The 24,913-nt window shown below is 42.7% G+C and overlaps 1 protein-coding gene across 1 annotated transcript in view; it reads left to right on the forward strand.

Moving 5' to 3' along the window:
• LOC140494012 (uncharacterized) overlaps nt 1–24,913 on the forward strand; it is a 62,899-nt gene that overhangs the window by 15,282 nt on the left and 22,704 nt on the right. Inside the window, exons 12-18 of the mRNA XM_072592944.1 lie at nt 861–998; nt 3,630–3,832; nt 4,976–5,133; nt 7,378–7,602; nt 10,993–11,328; nt 21,112–21,513; nt 22,975–23,145. Coding sequence (XP_072449045.1) covers nt 861–998; nt 3,630–3,832; nt 4,976–5,133; nt 7,378–7,602; nt 10,993–11,328; nt 21,112–21,513; nt 22,975–23,145 — 1,633 coding nt within the window. The remainder of the gene's footprint in view (nt 1–860; nt 999–3,629; nt 3,833–4,975; nt 5,134–7,377; nt 7,603–10,992; nt 11,329–21,111; nt 21,514–22,974; nt 23,146–24,913) is intronic.

A 24,913-nucleotide genomic window follows, 5' to 3' on the forward strand; every position in this document is an offset into this window, starting at 1 on the left:
AACTCCTGCACCCATCCCTTCTCCTGGCTTGAACTTTGTAGAAGGTGACAGATATTGGAGAGACAGGAGGTGAGTTACTCACAGCAGAATGACAGCCTCTGACTTGCATTTGTAGCTGTGATATGTAGGGCAGCACGGTGGCTCAATGGTTAGCACTGCTGCTTTGCATCATGAGGGATGCAGACTCGAATATAGCCTCTCGTGACTGTTTGTGTGGAGCTTGCACTTTCCCCCTGTGTCCGCGTGGATTTGCTTCGGCTTCCCCCCACAGTCTAAAGATGTGCAGGTTAGGTGAATTGGCCATGCTAAGTTGCCTCATAGTGTTCGGGGAGTGGGTTGGCAGTGGGGAATTGCAGGGTTACGTGGATAAGGTAGGGGGTTCGTCAAGGTAGATGCTCTTCAGTTGGGGGAGGGTTTGGTGTGGCTTCAATGGGCCGAATGGGATTCTATGATCTATATATAAGTCTGGCTATGTTCACTTTCTAGTCAATTGTAACCTCCAGTGGGGCATTCAGTAATCATGAATATCACGGGGCAATGATTAGATGCTCTCTTGTTGGAGGTGCTCATTGCCTGACACTTGTCGTGAAAGTGTAATTTGATATTGCAACTTGTTAATTAATATTTCTGACTTGACACTGAAACTTTCACATCCATATTCAAGTATACTCACTTCTGTTTATTCTATTGACAACCCAATAGAACCATGTTTTGCATTTTTTTAAATTAAGTTTTCATTGTAAAAAAATGTAGGACATACATATCAGTGTCCTATGACCATTGCACAAAGGGAACCAAGAGGTCAAATAAAGTATTAAGAAGTTCAATATAAAGATGTCTTCTAAATCTCTTCTTGACAGGTGAAAACATTGTACCAAAAAATAGATCAGGAGACCACTTCTCTCAGGAAACTATGGATGGAGAGAATGCACTTCGCTGGAAGATGTGTAGATGTGAACAACAAAGACATGGAAATGCATGAGAAAATGTGCCTCAAGGTTGGTTTTTAAAACTGCCATTGCATTTTGAGCTTGTGGATGCTAATTAGAATAACTTACTTGGACTTTGTTCCTCTAGTTGCATACTGTACAACACACAGTAAGCTTCTGTCACCAGCCCCAGTCTATCACTATCTCTTTCACCCCAAACCAGTGGTGTCTCACTCCTGAAGTTCCTCCTTAAATATAATTTGCCAGGTCATCCTTGGCCGTCCCTTTCTTCTTCACCCAACTGGTGGTGCCCATTTCACTGCCGCTTAGGTAGCACATGTCCAGCAGATGAAACATGTGTCCTGCCAGTCTCAATCATCTTCCTGGCACAACATTGCGCACATGACTGTAGCCACTTCTTCATCGTGTATGTCTCCAAGTGATGCCCAAGATCTTAAAGAGGCAAATTTGATGGAAGATGTCTAACTTACGTGGCACATTATGATTTTATCTGCAATAAGTAATCAATATACATATCATCAAATAGTATTGTGCCAATGAAAATCGATACATAGGTCTTTCTTACAGGGTGCAACTAGAATGAGATGAGTAGATCTGAATGAGAAAGGAAAAATTACTTTAATTAAACATGGGGACAAGGCTATGAAGGACTCCTGAGTTGTACGTTAGTCTCCTCCACATCTCCAGCTCTCCTCAAGTGGACAAGCTCTCTCCATTGTGTCTCTATGTCCTAAACTCTTGACAGTTTTTAGGCTCCAAATTCTACTGGCTGTTGTTTTGCTCTAGCTTCCAGATTTTTAACGATTCCAACCTGAAGATGAGTCATGGACACTTGGAGTAGACTCAAGTACATGCAGGGTGTCCTCATTTAAAGTTGGGGTGTTATTCCTAAAAATTGTGAACTTGTGTTAAAAAAACATAGTTTGAGGTGAAGCACTGACTTCTGTAGGAACGAGTGCTCACTGGGCTCTGGGCCACAGGCTGAGACTGTAACAGGTTCCAAGCCACACTGTAGTTGTTGTCTGGTGGCGTGTTTCGGGGGATCCGTGGCATCCTTCTTACTGGCTACTGATGTCCCTTGGGGTCTACTTGGGCCATTTATTTGCTGAGAATGTGCTTCTTGTCAGGGCCTGTACTTCCTTCCCTCCTCTTGGCTAGTGGACAATGGGAGTGTGTCTCTCTCTGATGTTGGTTCCTGTGGTGGATTGCGAGGGAGTGGTAGATGGGGACGCATGGAGGAGGGGAGCTGCTGAGTCTTGTCTGGGCTGGAGACTGGGGTAATGGCCTCTCTAGTCCGGATGACTCTCCTGCTGGCTGTGGGCCACAGCTTGTGACAGGGGCCGTGCTCCTCCAGCCACTGCCGATGGAGGGAAGGGGGTGCTGCTGGGATGCTGCCAAGATTGTGGGTCAGGGTAGGAGAGGATGGTCTACCAAGCCCAGCACTGACCTGCATGCTGCAGATACAGAGAGGTGAGGAGCAGGGGACCTAGCACTGAAGCCTGTTGAATGGGGAGTGATTAGTGTGGACCTTAGGTATGATGCAGCTCAACAAGCTAGAGGCTTAGGGTGGCCTGAAGTATCAGAAAGAGAGAGAGAGAGAGAGAGGTCAGCAATGGGTCCAGTGAAACACGTCAGTAAACAACATTGAGCATTATGCAATTTGTGTACCAATGAAACGTTTGGTCCTAAGAACTAAGTGACATTATAGCAAAACAATGCTAAAAGGGGCAACCTTAAATAAGGATTGCCTGTATTATTGATTGCTGTTCTCCATGGTGGATTCTGGTTTTGCACAAGTGGAGCAAGTTCTAGTAGAAAAGTAAGAAAATAAAATAAAAGGAAATTGGCTGATCGAGCAAGTCCCCAGATCCCTCCTTTCCAAAAATATATTCGCCTTTAAAATTGTTCCAATAATCAGTGGTTGTAGAGGAAATGTTAAAAACACCATAACTAAGACTGTTAGCTTACAGAATGGGTTGCATACTCATTGTAGCTAATAGGAACTGTTAAGTTATATCTCTCAGATAGTGTGTGAATTTCCTTTAATAGACATGCACATGATACCATGACCATATTATAGCATGTGACCTGATTCCTGATGAAGGGCTTATGCTCAAAACACTGACGCTCCTGCTCCTCAGATACTGTTGACCGGTTGTGCTTTTCCAGCACCTCACTTTTTGACTGTGGCCTAATGGTGTATGGTCTCAGTCTCCATCTTACTGAGACCACTTGCGTCATGATACCCTGAAGGAAGTAGTCTACAGCTTGTAGCTAAAATGTTCAGTACTACCAGACGTAGCAGTGCCTCTGACTGTAATATATGTAGATACCAGGAGCTATAATGGTGTCAAATGAATCTTTCAGTATTATCCCGTACCTATGGCACAGTAGCTAACATAAATGTAACCTAATCAGGTGTAAATACCCTGCAGAAGTTTAAAAGCCCATCATTGCCTGGTAAGTTGGATAACTTTCATAGCAGATTCTGAAGGCAGAACAGATCAGGGTTAACAGCAGTGGCTGTTAATAGGGAGACAACTCCTTGATATTGCACTCGGAACCCAGCTGAAAATGTTGTTTTTGTAAACTGAAGACTTGTGTCTGGAATTCACATTCCTGAATGGGTTGGAATTGAAGACGTGACTGGCTGAATCCATGCCTGTGTTATCCTTTCAGATAAGGACCGAGATTGAGAAGCGAAAGCATATTGGAGTGGAGTTTAAGGAGGTTCTGAACAGACAGCAGCAACTGCTTCACAGTGACTGGAGATGCCGAGAGGAGCATCACATCTCCTTCAACACGGTCCTGAGAGAATCAGTCCGGTTTCTGGAGGAACACACTGTCAACAGCAAGGGAGACAAGATACTGCCAAGCACTAGGTAGTGATCCTGGATCATTGTAAAACCAAGTGTTGGCAGGTGGGAATGTAGTTGCTTCGCTGAAGTTAGTAGGCTACAAGTATTCATTGTAATTTTCTTTCTTCATATACCATTCATAAAAGTTTTAATCTGTTTCTCAACCTCTTCTTCTGACACTCTGTTTCTCATTCTGCTTCTCTCTCTCTGCTTCTCACCCTCTGTATCCAGCAGAAAGTATAGATGGAGTCAGTGGATGAAAGGCTGGTTTGTGTGATGGACTGGGCTGTGTTCACAGCTCTCTGTAATTCCATGTGGTCTTGGGCACAGCATTTACCATACCAAGCTGTGATGCATCTCGATAGGACGCTTTATATGGAGCATCTATAAAAATTGGTAAAATCATTGTGGACATGCTGAATTTCCTTAGTCTTCTGAGGTAGTGGAGGAGTTGGTGTGCTTTCTTAACCATAGCATCCATGTGGATGGACCAGGACAGATATTTACTCCGAGGAACTTGAAGCCCTTGACCATCCCCACCTCAGCATCATTGATACAGACAGGGGCATGTCCTCCACTCCACTTCCTGAAGTTAATGACCAAATCCTTCATTTCGCTGACATTGAGAGAGAGATTTTTGTCTTTACATCATGCTGCTAAGCACTCTATCTCTTTCCTGTACTCTGTCTCGTCGTTGTTGAGATCTGACTCACTACAGTGGTTTCATCAGCAAATTTGTAAATGGAGTGAGAGCTGAATTGGGTTACAGTTGTGTTTGTATAAGGCGTTTAGCAAGGGACTGAGTATGCAGCCTTGCATGGCACTGGTGTTGAGGATTATCATGGAGGAAGTGTTGTTGCCTGTCCTTAATGATTGCTATCTGCGGGTCAGAAAGTCAAGGATCCATTTGCAGAGTGCTAGGTCTCGGAGATTTAGTTTATTCAGGAAAATAAGGTTTGGCACAAGATTCAACACAAATTTCAAAATAGAAATTATAAAAAGTCATAACCAACTTGCTAAGTAAAAATGACTGCAATGTCAAAGCAATAAACTGAGAATTTCCACATAACAAAAATCATAAAAGCGACAGTTCAAAAGTGTCAAGCAGCAGAGTTAACCTGATGAAACTCATTTCCAAAATTATTCCATTGTAATGTCCTCTTGCAGAGTTGCTGAGCAGTTTGAAGCATTGATATTACAAATGTCAGACGCCATCACAAGTGAGTGTCAGAGATTAAACGCTTGGGCTCTCCTGGGAGATGGAACAGGTGCCCAGCTAGTGAACAGGAGCACATCAAAAGCTCTCTCGAAGGAGGAACTCATTGGTAAAGAAAAATTATGTTCATTATCATTTCCCAGTTAAAATACTAGATTTATTTCTTGCTAAAGTAATGTAGAATGCTGGATGACTTGTGATAGTGAGGTGTGAAAACTGGCGTTGATCAGGTGGGTAAACTGTTGGTATGGCTTATTGAAAATGGTAATCAAAAACATATATATTTTGCTAATTCTTTGTATCTTTCAAGAAAGCCAGGAATGATTTTGACAATAGTTGTCAAATATATCAGTTATTTTAATTGTCTGTTAATATCTCGCATGAGGAGATGTGCAATGAATGCATTGAAATGTTTATTTAAATATGCCAGATTTAGGAATATCCTGTACTTGGTTAATATCTACAATGCACCCTGACTACGGATCGCAGACATCTCTGCACCGGGGGAGGTACATGGAATGCTAATCACATAGACTGTTTTATGACAGACCGTTGATGAGATTCTTGAGTGTTCCTGCATCAATCCAGGCAAATGGAGAGTATCTCATCACACTCCTGAGTTGTGCCTGAAACCCTTTAATGAAGAATGGGTCTTTCATGAATGCAATCAAAAGACATCCCAAATTGATGAGTTAATATGCAAGGGGAAAATTGCAGGTCATAGCACCAGTGAAAGAGAATGACTCCCTTAAATTCTATTGTAGATTGTATGGACCTACAACACACATAATTCCTGAACACGGAGCCCCATTCCAATTCTCCCCTCGCACCGCACCTCACCAGCATGACTGTGTGTGTGGGAAGCTGTGTCTTATTAACCAGATTGAGTTTTTTGAAGAGGTGAGAAAGAAGGTTAATAAAGGCAGACCAGTAGGCGTTGTCCATATGAACTCCAGAAAAGCATTCAGCAAGGTTCTGTGTGGTAGACTGGTTAGTGAAGTTAGATCACACGAGATCCAGGGGGAGCTAGCCAATTTGAGACAAAATTGATTTGAAGTTTGGAGACAGAGGGCGGAGGTAGAGGGTTGTTTCCCAGACTGGAGACCTGTAACCAGTGGTGTGCCAGAAGGATTGTTGCTGGGTCCACTGCTTTTCATCATTTATATAAATGATTTAGATGTGAAGAAAAGAGGTATGGTTATTAAGTTTGCAGATAACACCAAAATAGGTGGTCGTATATTGGACAGTGAAGAAGATTATGTCATGGTACAACGGGATCTTGATCAGATGGGCCAATGAGCCAAGGGTGTGGCAAATGGAGGTTAATTTCGAAAAATGTAAGGTGCTGCATGAAAGGCAAATCAGGGCATGAAGTGTACATTTAATGGTAAGATCTGGGGAATGCTGCTGAACAAAAAGAGCTAGGAGTGCAGGTGCACAGTTCCTGGAAAGTGGACTCATGGGTAGACAAGGTGGTGAAGAAGACATTTGGTATGTTTGCCTTATTAGTCAATGCATTGTGTTTCGGTTGGGTATGGGAACTCTTCCTGATGCTTATGCTCGAAACGTTGATTCTCCTGCTTCACAGATGCTGCCTGACTGGCTGTGATTTTCCAGCATCACACTCTTGACTCTGACCTCCAGCATCTGCAGTTCTCACTTTCTCCCTATAAGGGTTGGGAGGTCATGTTGTGGCTGTTTGGGACATTGGTTGGGTTATTTTTGGAATACTGCATACAACTCTGGTCACTTTTCTATAGTGAAGATGTTATTAAACTTGAAAGGGTTCAGAAAAGATTTACAAGGACGTTGCTGGGACTGGAAAGTTTGAGTTATCGGGAGAGGCTGAATAGGTTGGGTCTATTTTACCTGGAACATCGGAGACTGAGGGGTGACCTTACAGAGATTTATAAAATCATGAGGGGCATGGATAGGGTAAATAGACAAGGTCTTTTTCCTCGGATGGGGGGGGTCCAAAACTAGAGGGCACAGGCTTAAGGGGAGAGGGGAAAGATTTAAAAAGGACCTGAGGAGTAACTTTCACATAGAGGGTAATGCGCATATGGAATGAGCTGCCAGAGGAGGTGGTGTAGGCTGATACAATTGCAACATTTAGAAGTAATCTGGATGGGTATATGAATAGGAAAGGTTTAGAGGGATGTGGGCCAAGTGCGGGGCAAATGGGACAAAGTCAGATTGGGATGTCTGATCGGCATGAACAAGTTGGACCGAAGGGTCTGTTTTCGTGCCACATAACTCTATGCCTCTGCAGGTAGCAGGTATTGTAAGATACTCCAATTGTGAAATGTCAGAATGTTGTCATTTTAATACTCACTTTAATTTCACATGACAGGAACTGATGGAACAATCCGAGCCTGTGACCTCCTCCAGCTGGATCAGCTGACAGGGCTGATCACTCCACGTCCGGAAACTGTTATGCTTCTGGCCAACAAATACATCATGCCTGTACCTGAAGGCCATTTCCTGCACCCTCAGACTGGGAAGGTGCTGCCTATTGCTGGCAACGTGTGTTACGATTCCACAAGATCTCAGCTTATCCCGCTCACGGACTCAACAGGTTACTTCCCCAAAGCAAAGAGCCAACTGTTAATATAAGAAAAAGATACATGTTAAAGACCCTTGTAGAAACAATGCATCAGAGTCATCATGTGTGCTAACTAGAATAATTATATTTAACACAATACATGAAACATTTGCCTAATAACTTTGTTAAATACTGATAAATAAGGGAATAATTCATGAGCAATCAAGCTGAGCAGAGAGATGAAACTAGTAATTAGTTCAACTCAGTCATAGAATTATAGAGTGATGCAATGGAAAGTATTTCTACCTTTTTCACACAGCTGCCCTATTACCCCCAATGTCCTGCTTTTTTCCTATGGTCCTGTGAATATTCTCCCTTCAACTTAGTATTTATCTAATTCTCTTTTTGAATCTTGCTGTTTTAATCTGCTTTCAGCAACTTTTCATCCACTTCACCCTCTTTATCTTGTTCAAAGGCACTGAATAACTAAAGAATTTGAGGACCATTTCATGCCTCACAGAATTGTTCTATACACCTGGGTGAGATCCTTCTCATTCCAACCCCTCACCATCAGCCAACTCCACTAGGCATTATTCTCTTTTTTTTCACTTGCTCTATTCCCCTGGATATTACAGAGGAACAAGTCCTCCTTTTTATTCATTTATCTAATATGGGTGTCACTGGAAAGGTCAATTCTTGTCCACTTTAGTTGTCATTGTGAACATGGTGATGAGACATTATCTTGAATAAAACTGTGTGGCTTGGTAGATCAGAAGGCAAAAATGAATGAAGCACATTACTGTGGATCTGGACCTGCATATAGACTTGAGTAAGGACAGCAGATTTTCTGATTTAAGGAACATTAGTGAACCAGATAGATGTTTACAGCAAGAAAGTTAACGTTTTGGCCTGAAATGTTGACTCCCCTGTCCTCAGATGCTGTCTGGCCGACTGTGCTTTTTCAGCTTCACATCTCTTGACTCTGGCTTCCAGCATCTGCAGTCCTTCGTGTCTCCAGGTGTTTATAGCAACCTAGTTATTACATACTGACCGTGTTCATTGTTAATTGTTATTACAAGTTTTATTTGATTAGTTAAATTTAAACTTCCGAGCTGCTGTTCTAGGATTTGAACGTGGGAATATCGGAGCAGGGGTTGGTCATTCCATTCCTTGAGCCTGCTCCACCATTCTAAATCATTGCTGATTTGCCGATCTCAACGTCATTTTCCTGCACTATCCATATATCCCTTGATTCATGAGTATCTGGAAACCTGTTAATCCCTGTCTTGAAGATGCTAAGCTTCTATTGCTCTCTGAGGCAGAGAATTCCAAAGACTTACAAGACTCTGAACAAAGAAATTCCTTATTTCCGTTCTAAATGGCTTGCCTCTTAGTGCATGACCGTGTGTCTAGATTCCCAGGCAGATGAAACATTCTTTCTCCATCTATCCTGTCTACCCCTTTAAGAATTTTGTCAGTTTCAATGAGATCGCCTTTCATTCTTCTACAGACTAGAGAATACAGGCCCAGATTCCACAAACTCTCCTGACAGGATAGTTCCATCACCCGAGCAATTAGTCTTTAGATGCTTTGTTGCATTTCATCTATGCCATCTATATTGTTCCTGAGGTAAGGGGACCATAAACACACACGATACTCCACGTCCTATCTTACTAAGGTCCCACACAGCTGAAGCAAGACTTATTTACTACTGTACTCACATCGTCCTGCTGTAAAAGCCCGCAGCCCATTTGCCTTCGTGATCGCTTGCTGCACCTGCAATTGACTTATAATTGTTGGATCATGAGCCCAGTCCTTGGGATTACGAGTCCTATGACAAATTCATTATGCTACTGTGCTAGAATTATACATAAAGCATCAGGTAAATGACTTTTAAAACAAAAAGCAAAAGCAGTTTTAAAAACCTGAAAGAAATAACCAGTGAACATTCTAGAGTGCTAGAGTGATACAGATCCTTCCATCCGGCCAATCCATACTAACCATATTCCCAAACTAAACCAAGTCCCACTTGCCTGCATTCGGCCCATATCCCTCCAAACCTTTCCTACTTATGTACCTATCCAAACGTCATTTAAATACTGTAATACATATACCATTTCCCCTGGCAGTTGAGGGTGGCATGGTGACTCAGTGGTTAGCCCCAGGGATTCAGGTTTGATTCTAGCCTCAGATGACTATCTGTGAGGAGTTTGCACATTCTCCTCGTGTCTGTATGGATTCCTCTGGGTGCTCTGGTTTCCCCCCACAGTCCAAAGGTGTGCAGGTTAGATAGACTGGCCATGCTAAATTGCCCTATTGTGTTCAGGTGAGGTGGGTTAGCCATGGGGAATGCAGGGATAGGGTTAGCCTGAGTGGGAAGACCTTTAGAAGGTTAATGTGGGCTTGCTGGACCAAATGGGCAGTTTCCATACTGTGGGGATTCTATGATTCATTCTACACATAAATCATTGTCTGTGTAAAAAAAGTTGCCCTTCATGTCCTTTTAAAACTTTTCTCCTCTTACCTTAAAAATATGGCCCCTCGCTTTGAACTCTCCCACCCTTGGAGAAAGAATCTTACCATTCACCTTATCTATGCCCCTCATGATTTTATAAACCTCTATAAGGTCATCCCTCAACCTCCTACACCCCAGCCTATCCAGCCTCTCCTTAAAACTCAAACCCTCCATTCCTGGCAATATCCTACCTGGCAAATCTTCTCTGATCCCTCTCCAATTTAATTATCTCCTTCCGATGTCAGGTTGACCAGATCTGGACACAATACTCCAGAAAGGGCCTCACCAATGTCCTGTAGAACTTCAACATGACTTTCCAACTCCTTAGCTCAATAATCAGGAAAGCAGAAGCTTGTTAATATGGAATGCTTGAAGCCAATCAGGAGGTGATGGCTTAATGGTATTGTCACTGGGCTGTTGACCTAGTTAATATTCCAGGGACCTGGGCTCAACCACCCACCCACCCCACCCACCTCCCCCACCCCACTGCTCCCACGGTAGATGGTGGAATTTGAATTCATGGGAAATCTGGAAGTAAGTGTAAGTTTTTACCAGAACAACATTATGAGGTAAACCCATCTGGTTCATTCATGTTCTTAAGGTAAGGAAACTGCTGTCCTTACCTGGTCTGACCGATATGAGGCTCTCGGGTTATAACAATGTAGTAGCTGTCAAGGCAATAATGCTGGCCTAGCCAGTGGTGCCCACATTCCAGAAATAAAAATGAATAACAAAAGGTTGCTTTGAGTGCCTCATTCAGTTCTGAAGGCAGAAAGCTAAAAATATACAGATGTCATTTAATTTTGCTATCTGAGTAGTTGGTGCTGTACTATTACTGACATATTTATGAAATTTTGGATTTATGCATATGAAGTAATCTCATTTTATTCCTTACTTTCAAATCCTAGGAGTGGCCTGTCAACGTGTGGAACATTTGATTCCATATGTGCCTCACCCACTGAATCCAAACACTGGCCTCCCAGTGAAGATTCAGCTAAGGAGCCTGCATCAGCAGTGCAAGCTGAGGCTGGGAGGACCAATTGGAGATGCAGTGACAGGCATTGAGGTGCCCATCTTGGCTGTGACCATTCATCTGAGGACAGGGCTGGCCTATCCATTGGGGGGAACGTACATTAGCCCAGCCACAAACATGTTGGCACCGATTGAAATTGGAGCACCTATCATCCATGAGAAGACTGGCCAGGTGGTATCCATCATTGGAGTTGGTCTGGATTCCAACACAGGTATCAGTGAAGGGCAAGTGATCTGTGAATGATGCTGCAATGTCATTCCAAAATAGAGAACATCTAAAATGTAGCAAGGTTTGTCAGGGGAAGTGAGGTTGGGTTTGGATAAGGAGGGCAAAAGCATATTGAATAAGTTTCAGAATATACTGGGGAGGTAATTTAAATGAAGCAAGATTTTTTTTCCCCTTGTACTTCTGGCTATGTAAAATATTTTAAAACTCACATGGTTTATTTTTAAGCAATTAATGACAGCTGTCATGGTCATCATGACTACACCTAGCTTTGAATTCCAGGCTTATTCATTGAATTGAAATCTCACCAGTTGGCATTTGATCTTTTTTAACCCAAGCATTAAAGCCAGCCTTTGCATTACTAGGCTAGTGATGTCACTGTTACACCATCGTCTGCTGTTGCTGTTGGCTAGAAAATATCAGAAGCGCAGCAATAGCTCTTTCTAAGCTAAATGTACATATTTACAAAGAGGCAGGGGTAGATCTTCAACACCTCACACACTCTTCACCATTCAATAAGGCGATGGTTGATCTGATTGTATACTCGCATCTGCGTTTCTGCCTATTTAATATTTTGCTCCCTTACTTATCAAGAATCCGCTTTTAAATTATCCAATACTCAAGCTCTGTCTTAAATGGGTGACCCCAAGTTCTAGATTCTCCCATAAGAGGAAATATCCTCTCCACATTGTTGCTGTCAAGACCACTCAAGTAGAGAACATAGGACATTGCAGCGCAGTACATGCCCTTCAGCCCTCGATGTTGTGCCGACCTATGAAACTAATCTGGAGCCCACCTATCCTACACTATTCCATTTTCATCCAATGACCATTTAAATGCCCTTAAAGATGGCCAGTCTACTACTGTTACAGGCAGGGTGTTCCACACCCCTACTACTCTCTGAGTAGAGCAACTATCTCTGACATCTCTCCTATATCTATCACCCCTCAATTTAAAGCTATGTCCGCTCATGCTAGCCATCACCATCTGAGGAAAAAGGCTCTCACAATCCATCCTATCTAACCCTCTGATTATTTGATATGTCTCAATTAAATCTCCTCTCAACCTTCTTCTCTCTAACAAAAATAGCCTCAAGTCCTTCAACCTTTCCTCATAAGACCTTCCCTCTATACAAGGCAACATCCTATTAAATCTCCTCTGAGCCCTTTCCAAAACTTCCACGTCCGTCTTATAATTGTATGCAATATTCCAAGTTTGGCCGCACCAGAGTTGTGTACAGCTGCAACATGACCTTGTGGCTCCGAAACTCAATCCCTCTACCAATAAATGCTAACACACTGTATGTCTTCTTAACAACTCTATCAACCTGATTGGAACTTTCAGGGATCTATGTACATGGACACCAAGCTCACTCTGTTCATCCACACCAACAAGAATCCATCATTAGCCCAGTACTCTTGATTCCTGTTGCTCCTTCCAAAGCGAACCATGTCACATTTTCTAGATTAAACTCCATTTTTCACCCCTCAGCCCAGCTCTGCAGCTTATCTATGTCCCTTTGTAACCTGCAGCATCCTTCCGCACTATCCTCAACTCCACCGAACTTAGTGTCATTTGCAAATTTACTAACTCATCCTTCTACTTCCTCATCAAGGTCGTTTATAAAAATGACAAACAACAGTGGCCCCAAAACAGATCCTTGTGGTATACCACTAGTAACTGAATTCCAGGATGAACACTTCCCATCAACTACCACCCTCTGTCTTCTTTCAACTAGCCAATTTCTGATCCAAACCACTAAATTACCCTCAATCCCATGCCTCCGCATTTAATGCAATAGCTTACCGCGGGGAACCTTATCAAATGCCTTACTGAAATCCATATACACCACATCAACCGCTTTACCCTCATCCACCTATTTGGTCACCTTCTCAAAGAACTCAATAAGATTTGTGAGGCACAACCTACCCTTCACAAAACCATGTTGACTATCCAAAATCAACTTATTCTTTTCTAGATGATTAGAAATTCTATCTCTTATAACCTTTTCCAATACTTTACTCACAAACAAAATAAGGCTCACTGGTCTATAATTATCAAATTAACAAAGGGACAACATTTGCTATCCTCCAGTCTTCTGGCACTATTCCAGTAGATAATGATAACATAACGATCAAAGCCAAAGGCTCAGCCATCTCCTCCCTGGCTTCCCAGAGAATCCTAGGTTAAATCTCATCAGGCCCAGGGGACTTATATATTTTTACACTTTCCAATTGCTAACACCTCGTCCTTGTGAACCTCAATCCCATCCAGTCTAATAGCCTGTATCTCAGTATTCACCTCAACATTGTCTTTTTCCAGAGTGAATACTGATGAAAAATTTTAATTTAGCGCTTCTCCTATCTCCTTGGACTTCACAAACAACTTTCCACTACTATCACTGATTGGCCCTAATCTTACTCTAGTCATTCTTTTATCCCTGATATACCTGTAGAAAGCTTTAAGGTTTTCCTTCACCTTATCTGCCAATGACTTCTCATGTCCCCTCCTGGCTCTTCTTAGCTCTCCCTTTAGGTCTTTCCTGGCTAACTTGTAACTCTCAAGCGCCCTAACTAAGTCTTCACATCTCATCCTTACATAAGCCTTCTTCCTCCTCTTGACAAGAGATTCAACTTCTTTAGTAAACCACGGTTCCCTCGCTCGACCACTTCCTCCCTGCCTGACAGGTACATACTTATCAAGGACATGCAGTAGGTGTTCCTTGAACAAGCTTCATGTTTCTATTGTGCCCATCCCCTGCAGTTTCATTCCCCATCCAAAGCATCCTAAATCTTCCCATATCACATCAAAAGTGCCTTTTCCCAACTATAACTCTTGCCCTGCAGTATATACCTATCGTTTTCCATCACTAAAGTAAACATAACCAAATTGTGGTCACTATCACCAAAGTGCTCAGCTACCTCCAAATCTAACACCAATACGGTTTCATTACCCAGCACCAAATCCAATGTGGCCTTGCTTCTTAATGGTCTGTCTATATACTATGTCAGGAAACCCTCCTGCACACAACAGAAAAACTGACTCATCTGAAATACTCAAACTATAGTATTTACAGTCAATATTTGGAATGTTAAAGACCCCATAACTAACATACCCTGGAGCAAGGCAGGGGCATGAGAAGTCATTGGCAAATAGGGTGAAGTAACATACCCTGTTACTCTCGCTCCTGTTCAGAATCACCTTTGCTAACCTTTCCTCAACATCTCTGGAACTATTTGGAGACCTATAGAAAACTCCCAATGGGGTGACCTGTCCCTACCTGTTTCTAACCTCAGCCCATACTACCTCAGTAGATGAGTCCTCAAGTGTTCTTTCTGCCACCGTAATATTGTCCTTGACTAACAATCCCACACCTCCCTCTCTTTTACTATCTTTTGTTCTTATTGTAACATCTAAATCCCCGAACGTGCAACAATCATTCCTGTCCCTGTTCTATCCATGTCTCCGAAATGGCCACAACATCGAAGTCCCAGGTACCAACCCATGCTGCAAGTTCACCCACCTTATTCCGGATGCTCCTGGCATTGAAGTAAATGCACTTCAAACCACCTTCCTGCTTGCTAGTGAACTCGGTATGTTGTATGTTTCAATCAAGTTGCCTCTTACTCTTCTAAACTGCAGCAGATACAATCCTGGTCTGTCCAACTTTTTCCCATAAGACAAAGCATTCATTCCACACATTAGTCCAGCAAATTTCTCTGAACTGACCTCAGTGCATTTACATTGTTCCTTAAATAAGGTGACCAATATTTCACTCTGCACTACAGAAGTGATCTCACCAATGCTCTGTATAACTGAAACATTGCCTCCCTACTGTTTTATCCAATTCTCCCTATGATAAATACTGTCAGCTTTCCTCATTACTTGCTGTTCTTGCATTCCAGCCTTATGTGGTTCATGCACTAGGAAACCCAGATCCCGCTACATCTCAGAGATCTGCTGTCATTTCATTTTTATGATGTGGAGGTGCCAAAGTTGGATTAGGGTGGACAAATTCGGAGGTCACATGACACCAGGTTTTAGTCCAACTGGTGAAGTCACCTGACCAAGGAGCAACGCTCCAAAAGCATGATTTCAAATAAACCTGTTGGACTATAACTTAGTGTCATGTGACTTCGTTTCATTTTTAGCCTTCCTGCTGAAAGGAACAATTTCACATTTCCCGGTATTTCATAAACGTTTGACAAATCTTTGCCCACGCACTCAACTTATCAAAATATTTCACAATATATCACAAATAAGATTATTAATGATTTTTGACCATGACCATCTTTTTTCATCTTCCTCTACACCTTTGTAATATTTTGACAATGTTCAGAGTCCATCTTCCTCTAATGGCTTTCTTTCATCTTCCAGCTCAGTGTCACAGCTCTCAGTTGTTGCAATCCAAGACATATCATCTCTAGAAATCATTTCTCTTCCCACCTCTACACTGGTGTCCCTGGAGAATCCCAAGGGTCTATCTCTAGCCCTAGCCTCTTCCTCATCGACATTCTTCCATTTTGTAACATTATTCACAAATACAAGATCTGTTTTACAACACAAGCCACCAAGCTTTAACCCATTGCCACCTCCCTTGTCACCTCCACTGCCTCTGTGCTGTGCTGGACACTACTTGACATGTTAGAAATGCCGAGAGTGTGATGCTGGAAAAGCACAGCAGGTCAGGCAGCATCCAAGGAGCAGAAGAACCGACGTTTCAGAAAAAAGCCCTTCGTCAGGAATTCCATATCGACTCTGATTTCCAGCATCTGCAGTCCTCGCTTTCTCCCTGTGTTACAAATGCCGCAGAGTGTCATTACTTTTGTACAGCTTTCAAAATATATCCTCTGTGATGTTTTTTAAAATACTTGCATGTGAAAGAAATGAAAACTGCATTTATGTAGCACTATTCACAGCTTCTCAAAGTCTCCAAGTGCTTCATCGTCAATTATTTACTCCGGAAATTAGTCACTGTGTTTTTACGGCAGGAAATGGGTCTGGGTGGGTTGTGCTTCGACGGGTCAGTGTGGACTTGTTGGGCCAAAGGGCCTGTTTCCACACTGTAAGTAATATGGGTGGCACGGTGGCACAGTGGTTAGCACTATTGCCTCACAGCGCCAGTGACCTGGGTTCAATCCCCGCCTCAGGTGACTGACTGTGTGGAGTTTGCACATTTGCCCCGTGTCTGTGTGGGTTTCCTCTGGGTGCTCTGGTTTCCTCCCACAGTCCAAAAAAGTATGGGTTAGGTGAATTGGCTATGCTAAATTTCCCGTAGTGTAAGGTGAAGGGGTAAATGTAGGAGAATGGGTCGGGGTGGGTTGTGCTTCGATGGGTCGGTGTGGACTTGTTGGGCCAAAGGGCCTGTTTCCACACTGTAAGTAATCTAAGAAATGGGGCAAACAACCTGTGGACAAGATTTCACAAACAGCAATTTGATAAGCAAGTAATTTATCTGTTCTTGGTAATAGTGGTTCACAGATAACTTTTGGATAGTTTGGCAAGGAATGAACTTCCTGCTCTTCCTCAAGAGCATCATGAGATCAAGAAAATAATGCTTCATCCAAAAGACAATACCTTTGACAGTGCAGCATTCCCTCATTGTTGTATTGAGGTGTCTGGCACAAAAATGAGAGTTATTCTTGAGCCAAACTGATACTTATGCAATGTAAAGGCTTTAAGTCAAGTGTACTACCTTCCATTGTCATGTAGAGTCACAGATCAACTATGATAGTAGGACAATGAAATAAAGTACCAGTTGGCACAAGTTCAGAATCCTATCTTAACAAAAGGGACAGATAATTGAGTTGGGGAAGATTATACATAAAATTCAATATTTTCAATATTTTCAAAATGTATTTATTTATTTCCCTATGCCTTTCAAGTGTCCAAAATTGGCATTTTTTTCATTCTGGGTTAACGTAGACAACAGTATCCAGGTGCATTATCATGTCAGAAACATTGCACTTTTCAAGGGTTAATGGAATCCATAAAATGTCTCAGTTTATCTATTGCTAAAAGCCTCACTCATACTTTCACTAACTCGAGATTGACTATTCCAACACACTCCTATCTCCTTTCCGACATTCTACAGACTGACGGGCAGAGGGGGTGGGGTGGCCATGTTGGTAAGGGATGATATTCAGTCCCTTGCGCGGGGGGACCTAGAATCAGGGGATGCAGAGTCAGTGTGGATAGAGCTGAGAAATACTAAGGGTAAAAAGACCCTCTTGGGAGTTATCTACAGGCCCCCAATCAGTAGTCTGAATGTCGGATGTAAGTTAAATCAGGAGCTGAAATTGGCCTGTCACAAAGATGTTACTACAGTTGTTATGGGGGATTTCAACATGCAGGTAGACTGGGAGAATCAGGATGGTATTGGACCTCAAGAAAGAGACTTTGTGGAGTGTCTCAGAGATGGATTCTTAGAACAGCTGGTGCTGGAGCTGACCAGGGAGAAGGCAATTCTGGATCTGGTATTGTGCAATGAACCAGAATTGGTCAACCAGAATTGGGACCTTGAAGTGAAGGAGCCATTGGGAAGTAGTGACCATAATACAATAAGCTTCAATCTGCAATTTGAGAGGGAGGGTACAATCAGAAGTGACAATATTTCTGTTGAATAAAGGGAACTATGGAGCTATGAGGGAGGAGCTGGCCAAAGTTCAATGGTGCAATACCTTAGCAGGGATGACAGTGGAGGAGCAATAGCGGATATTTCTGTGTATAATGCAGAAGTTGCAGGATCAGTTCATTCCAAAAAGGAAGAAAGATCCTAGGAGGAGGCATGGGTGGCTGTGGCTGACAAGGAAAGTTAAGAAACATATAAAGTTAAAAGAGAAAAAGTATAACATAGCAAAGATAAGTGGGAAAACGGAGGACTGGGAAGCTTTTAAAGAACAACAGAGGATTACTCAGAAGGAAATACGCAGAGAAAAAATGAGGTATGAAGGTAAACTGGCCAATAATATAAAGGAGGATAGTAAAAGTTTTTTTAGGTATGTGAAAGGCAAAAAAATGGTTCAGACTAAAATTAGGCCCTTGAAGACAGAAACAAGGGAATATATTACGGGGAACAAAGAAATGGCAGAAGAATTGAATTGGTACTTCAGATCTGAGATCACTGGGGAAGACACAAGCAATCTCCCTGAGGTAACAATGGCTGAAGGACCTGAACTTAAGGGAATTTATATTTGCCAGGAATTGTTGTTGGAGAGACTGTTAGGTCTGAAGGTTGATAAGTCCCCGGGGCCTGATGGTCTACATCCCAGGGTACTGAAGGAGGTGGATGCGTTGGTGATTATTTTCCAGAGTTCGATAGATTTGGGATCAGTTCCTGCGGATTGGAGGGTGGCTAATGTTGTACCACTTTTTAAGAAAGGTGGGAGAGAGAAAGCAGGAAATTATAGACCAGTTAGTCTGACCTCAGTGGTGGGAAAGATGCTGGAGTCTATTATAAAGGATGAAATTATGACACATCTGGATAGTAGTAACAGGATAGGTCAGAGTCAGCATGGATTTATGAAGGGGAAATCATGCTTGACTAATCTTCTGGAATTTTTTGAGGATGTAACTCTGAAGATGGACGAGGGAGATCCAGTGGATATAGTGTACCTGGACTTTCAGAAAGCTTTTGATAAAGTCCCACATAGGAGGTTAGTCAGCAAAATTAGGGCGGATGGTATTGGGGGCAAAGTACTAACTTGGATTGAAAGTTGGTTGGCTGATATGAAATAAAGAGTAGTGATAAACGGCTCCATTTTGGAATGGCAGGCAGTGACCAGTGGGGTACCGCAGGGATCAGTACTGGGACCACAGCTTTTTATAATATATGTTAATGATATAGAAGATGGTATTAGTAATAACATTAGCAAATTTGCTAATGATACTAAGCTGGGTGGCAGGGTGAAATGTGATGAGGATGTTAGGAGATTACAGGGTGACCTGGACAAGTTAGGTCAGTAGTCAGATATATGGCAGATGCAGTTTAATGTGGATAAATGTATGGTTATCCACTTTGGTGGCAAGAACAGGAAGGCAGATTACTACCTAAATGGAATCAATTTAGGTAAAGGGGCAGTACAGAGAGATTTGGGTGTTCTTGTACACCAGTCAATGAAGGTAAGCATGCAGGTACAGCAGGTAGTGAAGAAGGCTAATAGCATGCTGGCCTTCATAACAAGAGGGATTGAGTATAGAAGCAAAGAGGTTCTTCTGCAGCTGTACAGGGCCCTGGTGAGACCACACCTGGAATACTGTGTGCAGTTCTGGTCTCCAAATTTGAGGAAAGACATTCTGGCTATTGAGGGAGTGCAGCGTAGGTTCACGAGGTCAATTCCTGGAATGACAGGACTACCTTACGCTGAAAGACTGGAGCGACTGGGCTTGTATACCCTTGAGGTTAGAAGACTGAGAGGGGACCTGATTGAAACATATAAGATTATTAAAGGATTGGACACTCTGGAGGCAGGAAACATGTTTCCGCTGATGGGTGAGTGCCGAACCAGAGGATACAGCTTAAAAATACGGGGTAGACCATTTAGGACAGAGATGAGGAGAAACTTCTTCACCCAGAGAGTGGTGGCTGTGTGGAATGCTCTGCCCCAGAGGGCAGGGGAGGCCCAGTCACTGGATTCATTTAAGAAAGAGTTGGATAGAGCTCTCAAGGATAGTGGAATCAAGAGTTATGGAGATAAGACAGGAACAGGATACTGATTAGGATGATCAGCCATGATCATATTGAATGGTGGTGCAGGCTCGAAGGGCAGAATGGCCTACTCCTGTACCTATTGTCTATTGTCTATTCCATAAACTAGCAGTCATTCAAAACTCAGCTGCCTGTGTCTTCGCTATCATTGAGTCCCATTCTCCCATCAGGCCCTGTGCTTACTGGCTCCTGATGAAGAGTCCTGACCCAAAACATTGACTTTTCCAGCTTATCGACTCTAACTTCCAACATCTGCAGTCCTTTCTATCTTCAGGATCCTGGTGAAGCAGCATTTTGATTTTAAAGTCCTTGTCCACGCTTTTTAATTCAGTGGAAATATTGTGAGCAGGTTCTGGAAGTTTCTAGACACCAAAATAGACTTTAACTATTACACAATGGCACTGTCCAGCAGGGGAGAGGTTCATTGGATCCTCCTCCTTAAACTCCCAATCCCGTGTGAGCCAGTACCACCTGACATCACTTAATGAGGCACTCTAGCTATTAGCTTATAGTTTTTTTCAATCCTATATACAAGAAAGCCCATCACAAGGGTCTTGCACAGTGGTAGTGTCCCTACCTCTAAGTCAGGAGACCCAAGTTCACATCCCACTTCTCCAGAAATATCATTCCATCTCTGAGCAGGCTGGTTAGAAAATATCTAAAACCTACATGGCCTTCACCCTTCCTTATCACTATGATTTCCTCCAGTGTCATAGCCATCTGAGATTTTAACACTTATCTAATTCTCTGGCTTCTTGAGCTTCACTGATTTCAACTCCTCTAACAGTGATAGTGCTGCCTTCAGCTGCCAAGGCCCATAGCTCTGGCATTCCATCTCTACACCTCTCCATCTCACTGACCTCCTTTAAGATTCTCCTTAACAGATTCTCCTTCCTTGTCAACTGAGCTAATGTCTACTTTAGATGGCTCGGTGTGATAGATATATTTTACAATGCTGCTGTGAAGTGCCTTACAATGTTTAATTACATTAAATGTGTTACATAAATATAAATTATTTTGGAAAAGAAGTTACGTGTCTTTAATAGAGTAATTTTCATTCAGGTCTGGTGGTGCCTCTCGGAGGAGTTGCAGAATCTTCAAACACTCCCCTGATAGTTGGGGACAGTTTCTTGGAGCCTCTCAGTGGAAAGTGTACTCGAATTTCAGGTGCTTACATACAAGGGAATCGGGTGTTACCATGTGCTGGCGGTTACCAGTCACTGCTAGATGCTATCACTCTATCCTGTGAGACCCAAGTGCTGGAAGCGTTGAAGGAAGAAATGGCAATGGGGACGTCAGAGACACCTTCCTGTCCTCAGAAGCAGCTGAGCTTGCTAATGGGCGCAGTAGATGATTTGGTGAAGGCACGGGCCAGAAGCTGGGCACACATCATTCACACAGGGTACAACCTGCAGAGACAGAGGAAAGAAGCCAAGGAGTTAGCAGACAATGGTGGAAGTGTGGGTAAGCTTACATATGCATCAAACTGAACTTGGAAAAGGTTTTGTAGGAGATTTTCAGACAGCCACTGATGGTCTGCTGAAACATTTAGGAGTCTTATTTCTACTCAAAATGAGTGTGAAATCAATTGAGTCTTCAGTCCTCTTCCCTGGCAACAGGAGTCATGTAAATTTGGTTAACATCCTAAAGCTGTGTCATGAATTTCCCTGTACCCACCTTGTGCACCACCATCATAAGGTATTGGCATTAAATGCTGGCCTTGTCAGTGATGTCCGTTTCCCAAGAACAAATAAAAATAATCATTTTCAGAGTCTCGCCTCATTTGCTGGGCAATTGTTGCTGTTGAAGAAGAGACCCATTGTCACTTGGGAGGATGGGAATCCATTGGAATCCCCCAATGAATGAACTGGCAGCTTGGGAGAGTGGGGTGGTGGGAGTGAGCAGGAGAAGGAAGGATCCAACACCAACGCTGCTTCTCCTGGCCTCCGAAAAAACTTCCTGTAAATGGTATTTCCAAATATTTCTCTGGTTAGGTCTTTCCATCCATCCTGAAAATTTCAATTGGAGTCTTCCACCTGTGTGTGTGTGTGTGTCCTGTGTGTGTGTGTGTGTGTCCTGTGTGTGTGTGTGTGTGTGTCCTGTGTGTGTGTGTGTGTGTGTGTGTGTGTGTGTCCTGTGTGTGTGTGTGTGTGTGTGTGTGTGAACATGTACGTGTATGAGAAGCAGCTGATTACCTCGTTGCAAGTAAATGATGGCTGACAATCTGTTGAATGTTGTCCTAGTCTCCATTAAATTACTTTGACCATCCATTTGTGGCAGTGTCCTACACTTCACTCGGGGAGTCCTTGTGCTGTTGTAACGCACACTTTTATAAACACTTTGTTGCCTGGAGCTATGGATGGTGATGGCAGAGGCTCCAATTTCTTTCCATTAGTGGCTGATTAGGAATGTCTCCTACTCCTACCACCTGCTATTGCTGTATGCGGGAAGATTGCACAAGTTGACACTCAAACTGTTTGGCCACATTATGAATGCACTTTAATCCTCAGCCATCAAACCCCAGAGTGGGACTCAAACCCAAAGCTCCTGGCTCACGCAGAAATGCCATCTCTGGTTCATCCATTTAAAATTACCCAGGTCCATGTTTTCCCCGGCCAATGAAATAAATCTCAAAAATCCCAATCTTGCTGAACATTGTTTTCCCATTTCCATACTTTTATTCCTGTCTTTTCATTCTTTTCAGGAGATAGGACACAGGGAAGCTGTCAAAACAGTATATAGAGAACAACATTAGTTGAGAAAGAACTAATCTAATCTAAAAAAAAACTCTGGAACAGAGTTCATGTGAAGTAAATACACAAAGGGCTGGACAAACTGAGCAGGTCTGGCAGCATCTGTTTATGTTTTGTCTCCTTTTCAGAACTTCAAAACGTATTTTTTAAGTTGATTTTGTTTTGCCTATAGGGATGATCTCATTTGCTAGCACTGGCCTGCCGATCCCTGCTGTCATTGGGATGCAGATACCTGATCCTGGAGGTTCTGACCTGGAAGTGCCTATTTTAGGGGTGGAAACCGACAGGGCAACTGGTCAGCTCATCCCTCTTGCTGGAACCATGGAGGATCCAGATGGAAGAGGTACCGTTCATATGGTTACTTTGTTGCCTTGAATCCTGCCTTTAAAAGCCTGCATTTTTGTGAATTATTGTGATCCTAGCTGATGTCTTTACTGGACAAGTCCAATCCCTAACCAAAATCGGGCTTGATGGATCATATTTTGTTTTTCTTTCGTTTTAGCGAGATCGTTTTCACTAAAACACAAGCACACAATGCTGCTGTTTAAGTTATAAAACAGAAGTTTATTACTTACATAGAATAAATTAAGATAAAATACAATAAACAAAACTATTGACATATAACACAAGTTTAGTCATTTCAGAACATATAAGTGCAATCCCATTAATTCTAACAGCATCTCTCTATAATACTCATATCTATTCAGCTTGTCTTGTTGCTTCAATTCTCAATCTTGAAATTCTGACAGCCTCTTCCTTGAGGCGTCATACACCTGAAATCAGACTTTTATTGAAGTATTCTGAAAAAAATGTCTACAATCTAAAAACATCTGAAAAGAAAACATTCAGGATCCTATTTTCAGCAAGAACTGTCATTATGAGGCAACGTGACTCTTTACCTCATTTTTTCTTTCTGAAAATGACAATTAAACATGCTGTGTATCTCCAGTATTCTCTCTTCAGATTCCATTTTCATTAGATTGGCATTAAATTTTAAACTGGTGATTCAAGATTTGTTTTTACTTTGATTTGACTTTCAATACCATAATCAGAAGTTCATCATGGCCCCGTTTTACGATCTTGCGCGAGATAAACGACACGGTGGCTCAGTGGTTAGCACTGCAGCCTCACAGCACCCGGATCCCAGGTTTGATTCCAGCCTTGGGTAGCTGTCTGTGTGGAGTTTGCACGTCTCCCTGTGTTTGCGTGGGTTTCCTCCAGGTGCTCCAGTTTCCTCCCATAATCCAAAAATGTGCTGGTCAGGTGAATTGGCCACGCTAAATTGCCCATAGTGTTAGGTGCATCATTCAAAGGGAAATGGGTCTGGGTGGGTTACTTTTCGGAGGGTTGGTGTGGACTGGTTGGGCCAAAGGGCCTGTTTCCACACTGTAGGGAATCTAATCTAATAAACGTCTGCCACCTGATGGGCATTTCTCACTCAGACCTTCAGCGTCCAAGCTGTAAGGTTTAATCATTTTCCAATTTATCAGTGCAACAAGATTCCCCACCATTTCCAATTACTTGCATTTGTCAAGCACTTTTCTGAATTTTCTTCTTCCTCTTAAATTTCAAATATTTCATCCTGCACATTCTTCCTCTTTGCTGAATTGATATAGAATCATAGCGTATCCACAGTGTGGAAAGAGGCCATTCAGCCCATTGAGTTTACACCAACATATCACCATTTCCAATGTTAATTCTCAAAATGATAGGTCTCCTTATGTTTTTCTATAATATGCCCCTTTCCAACAATGCGCATATGTTTAAAACCAGAGCTTGCTCTTCCATAGCTTTTACCATGTGGCATGGCGGCTCAGTGGATAAACTGCTGCTTCACAGCATGTGGGACCAGGTTCAATTCCACCCTCGGGTCACGGTCTGTGCTGAGTTTACAGATTTTCCCCATGTCTGCGTAGGTTTCCTCCCATAGTACAAAAATGTGCAGGTTAGGTGGGTTGACCATGGTAAATTGCCCATTGTGTACAGGCTAGGTGGATTAGCCATGGGAAATGCAGGATAACAGGGATGAGGTGGGTTCAGATGAGATGTTCTTCAGAGGGTCAGTGTGAACTCGATGCACTGAATGGTCTACCTCCACACTGTAGGGATTC

Source organism: Chiloscyllium punctatum, chromosome 23, assembly GCF_047496795.1.
Source record: "Chiloscyllium punctatum isolate Juve2018m chromosome 23, sChiPun1.3, whole genome shotgun sequence".
Classification (NCBI taxonomy): Eukaryota; Metazoa; Chordata; class Chondrichthyes; order Orectolobiformes; family Hemiscylliidae; genus Chiloscyllium; species Chiloscyllium punctatum.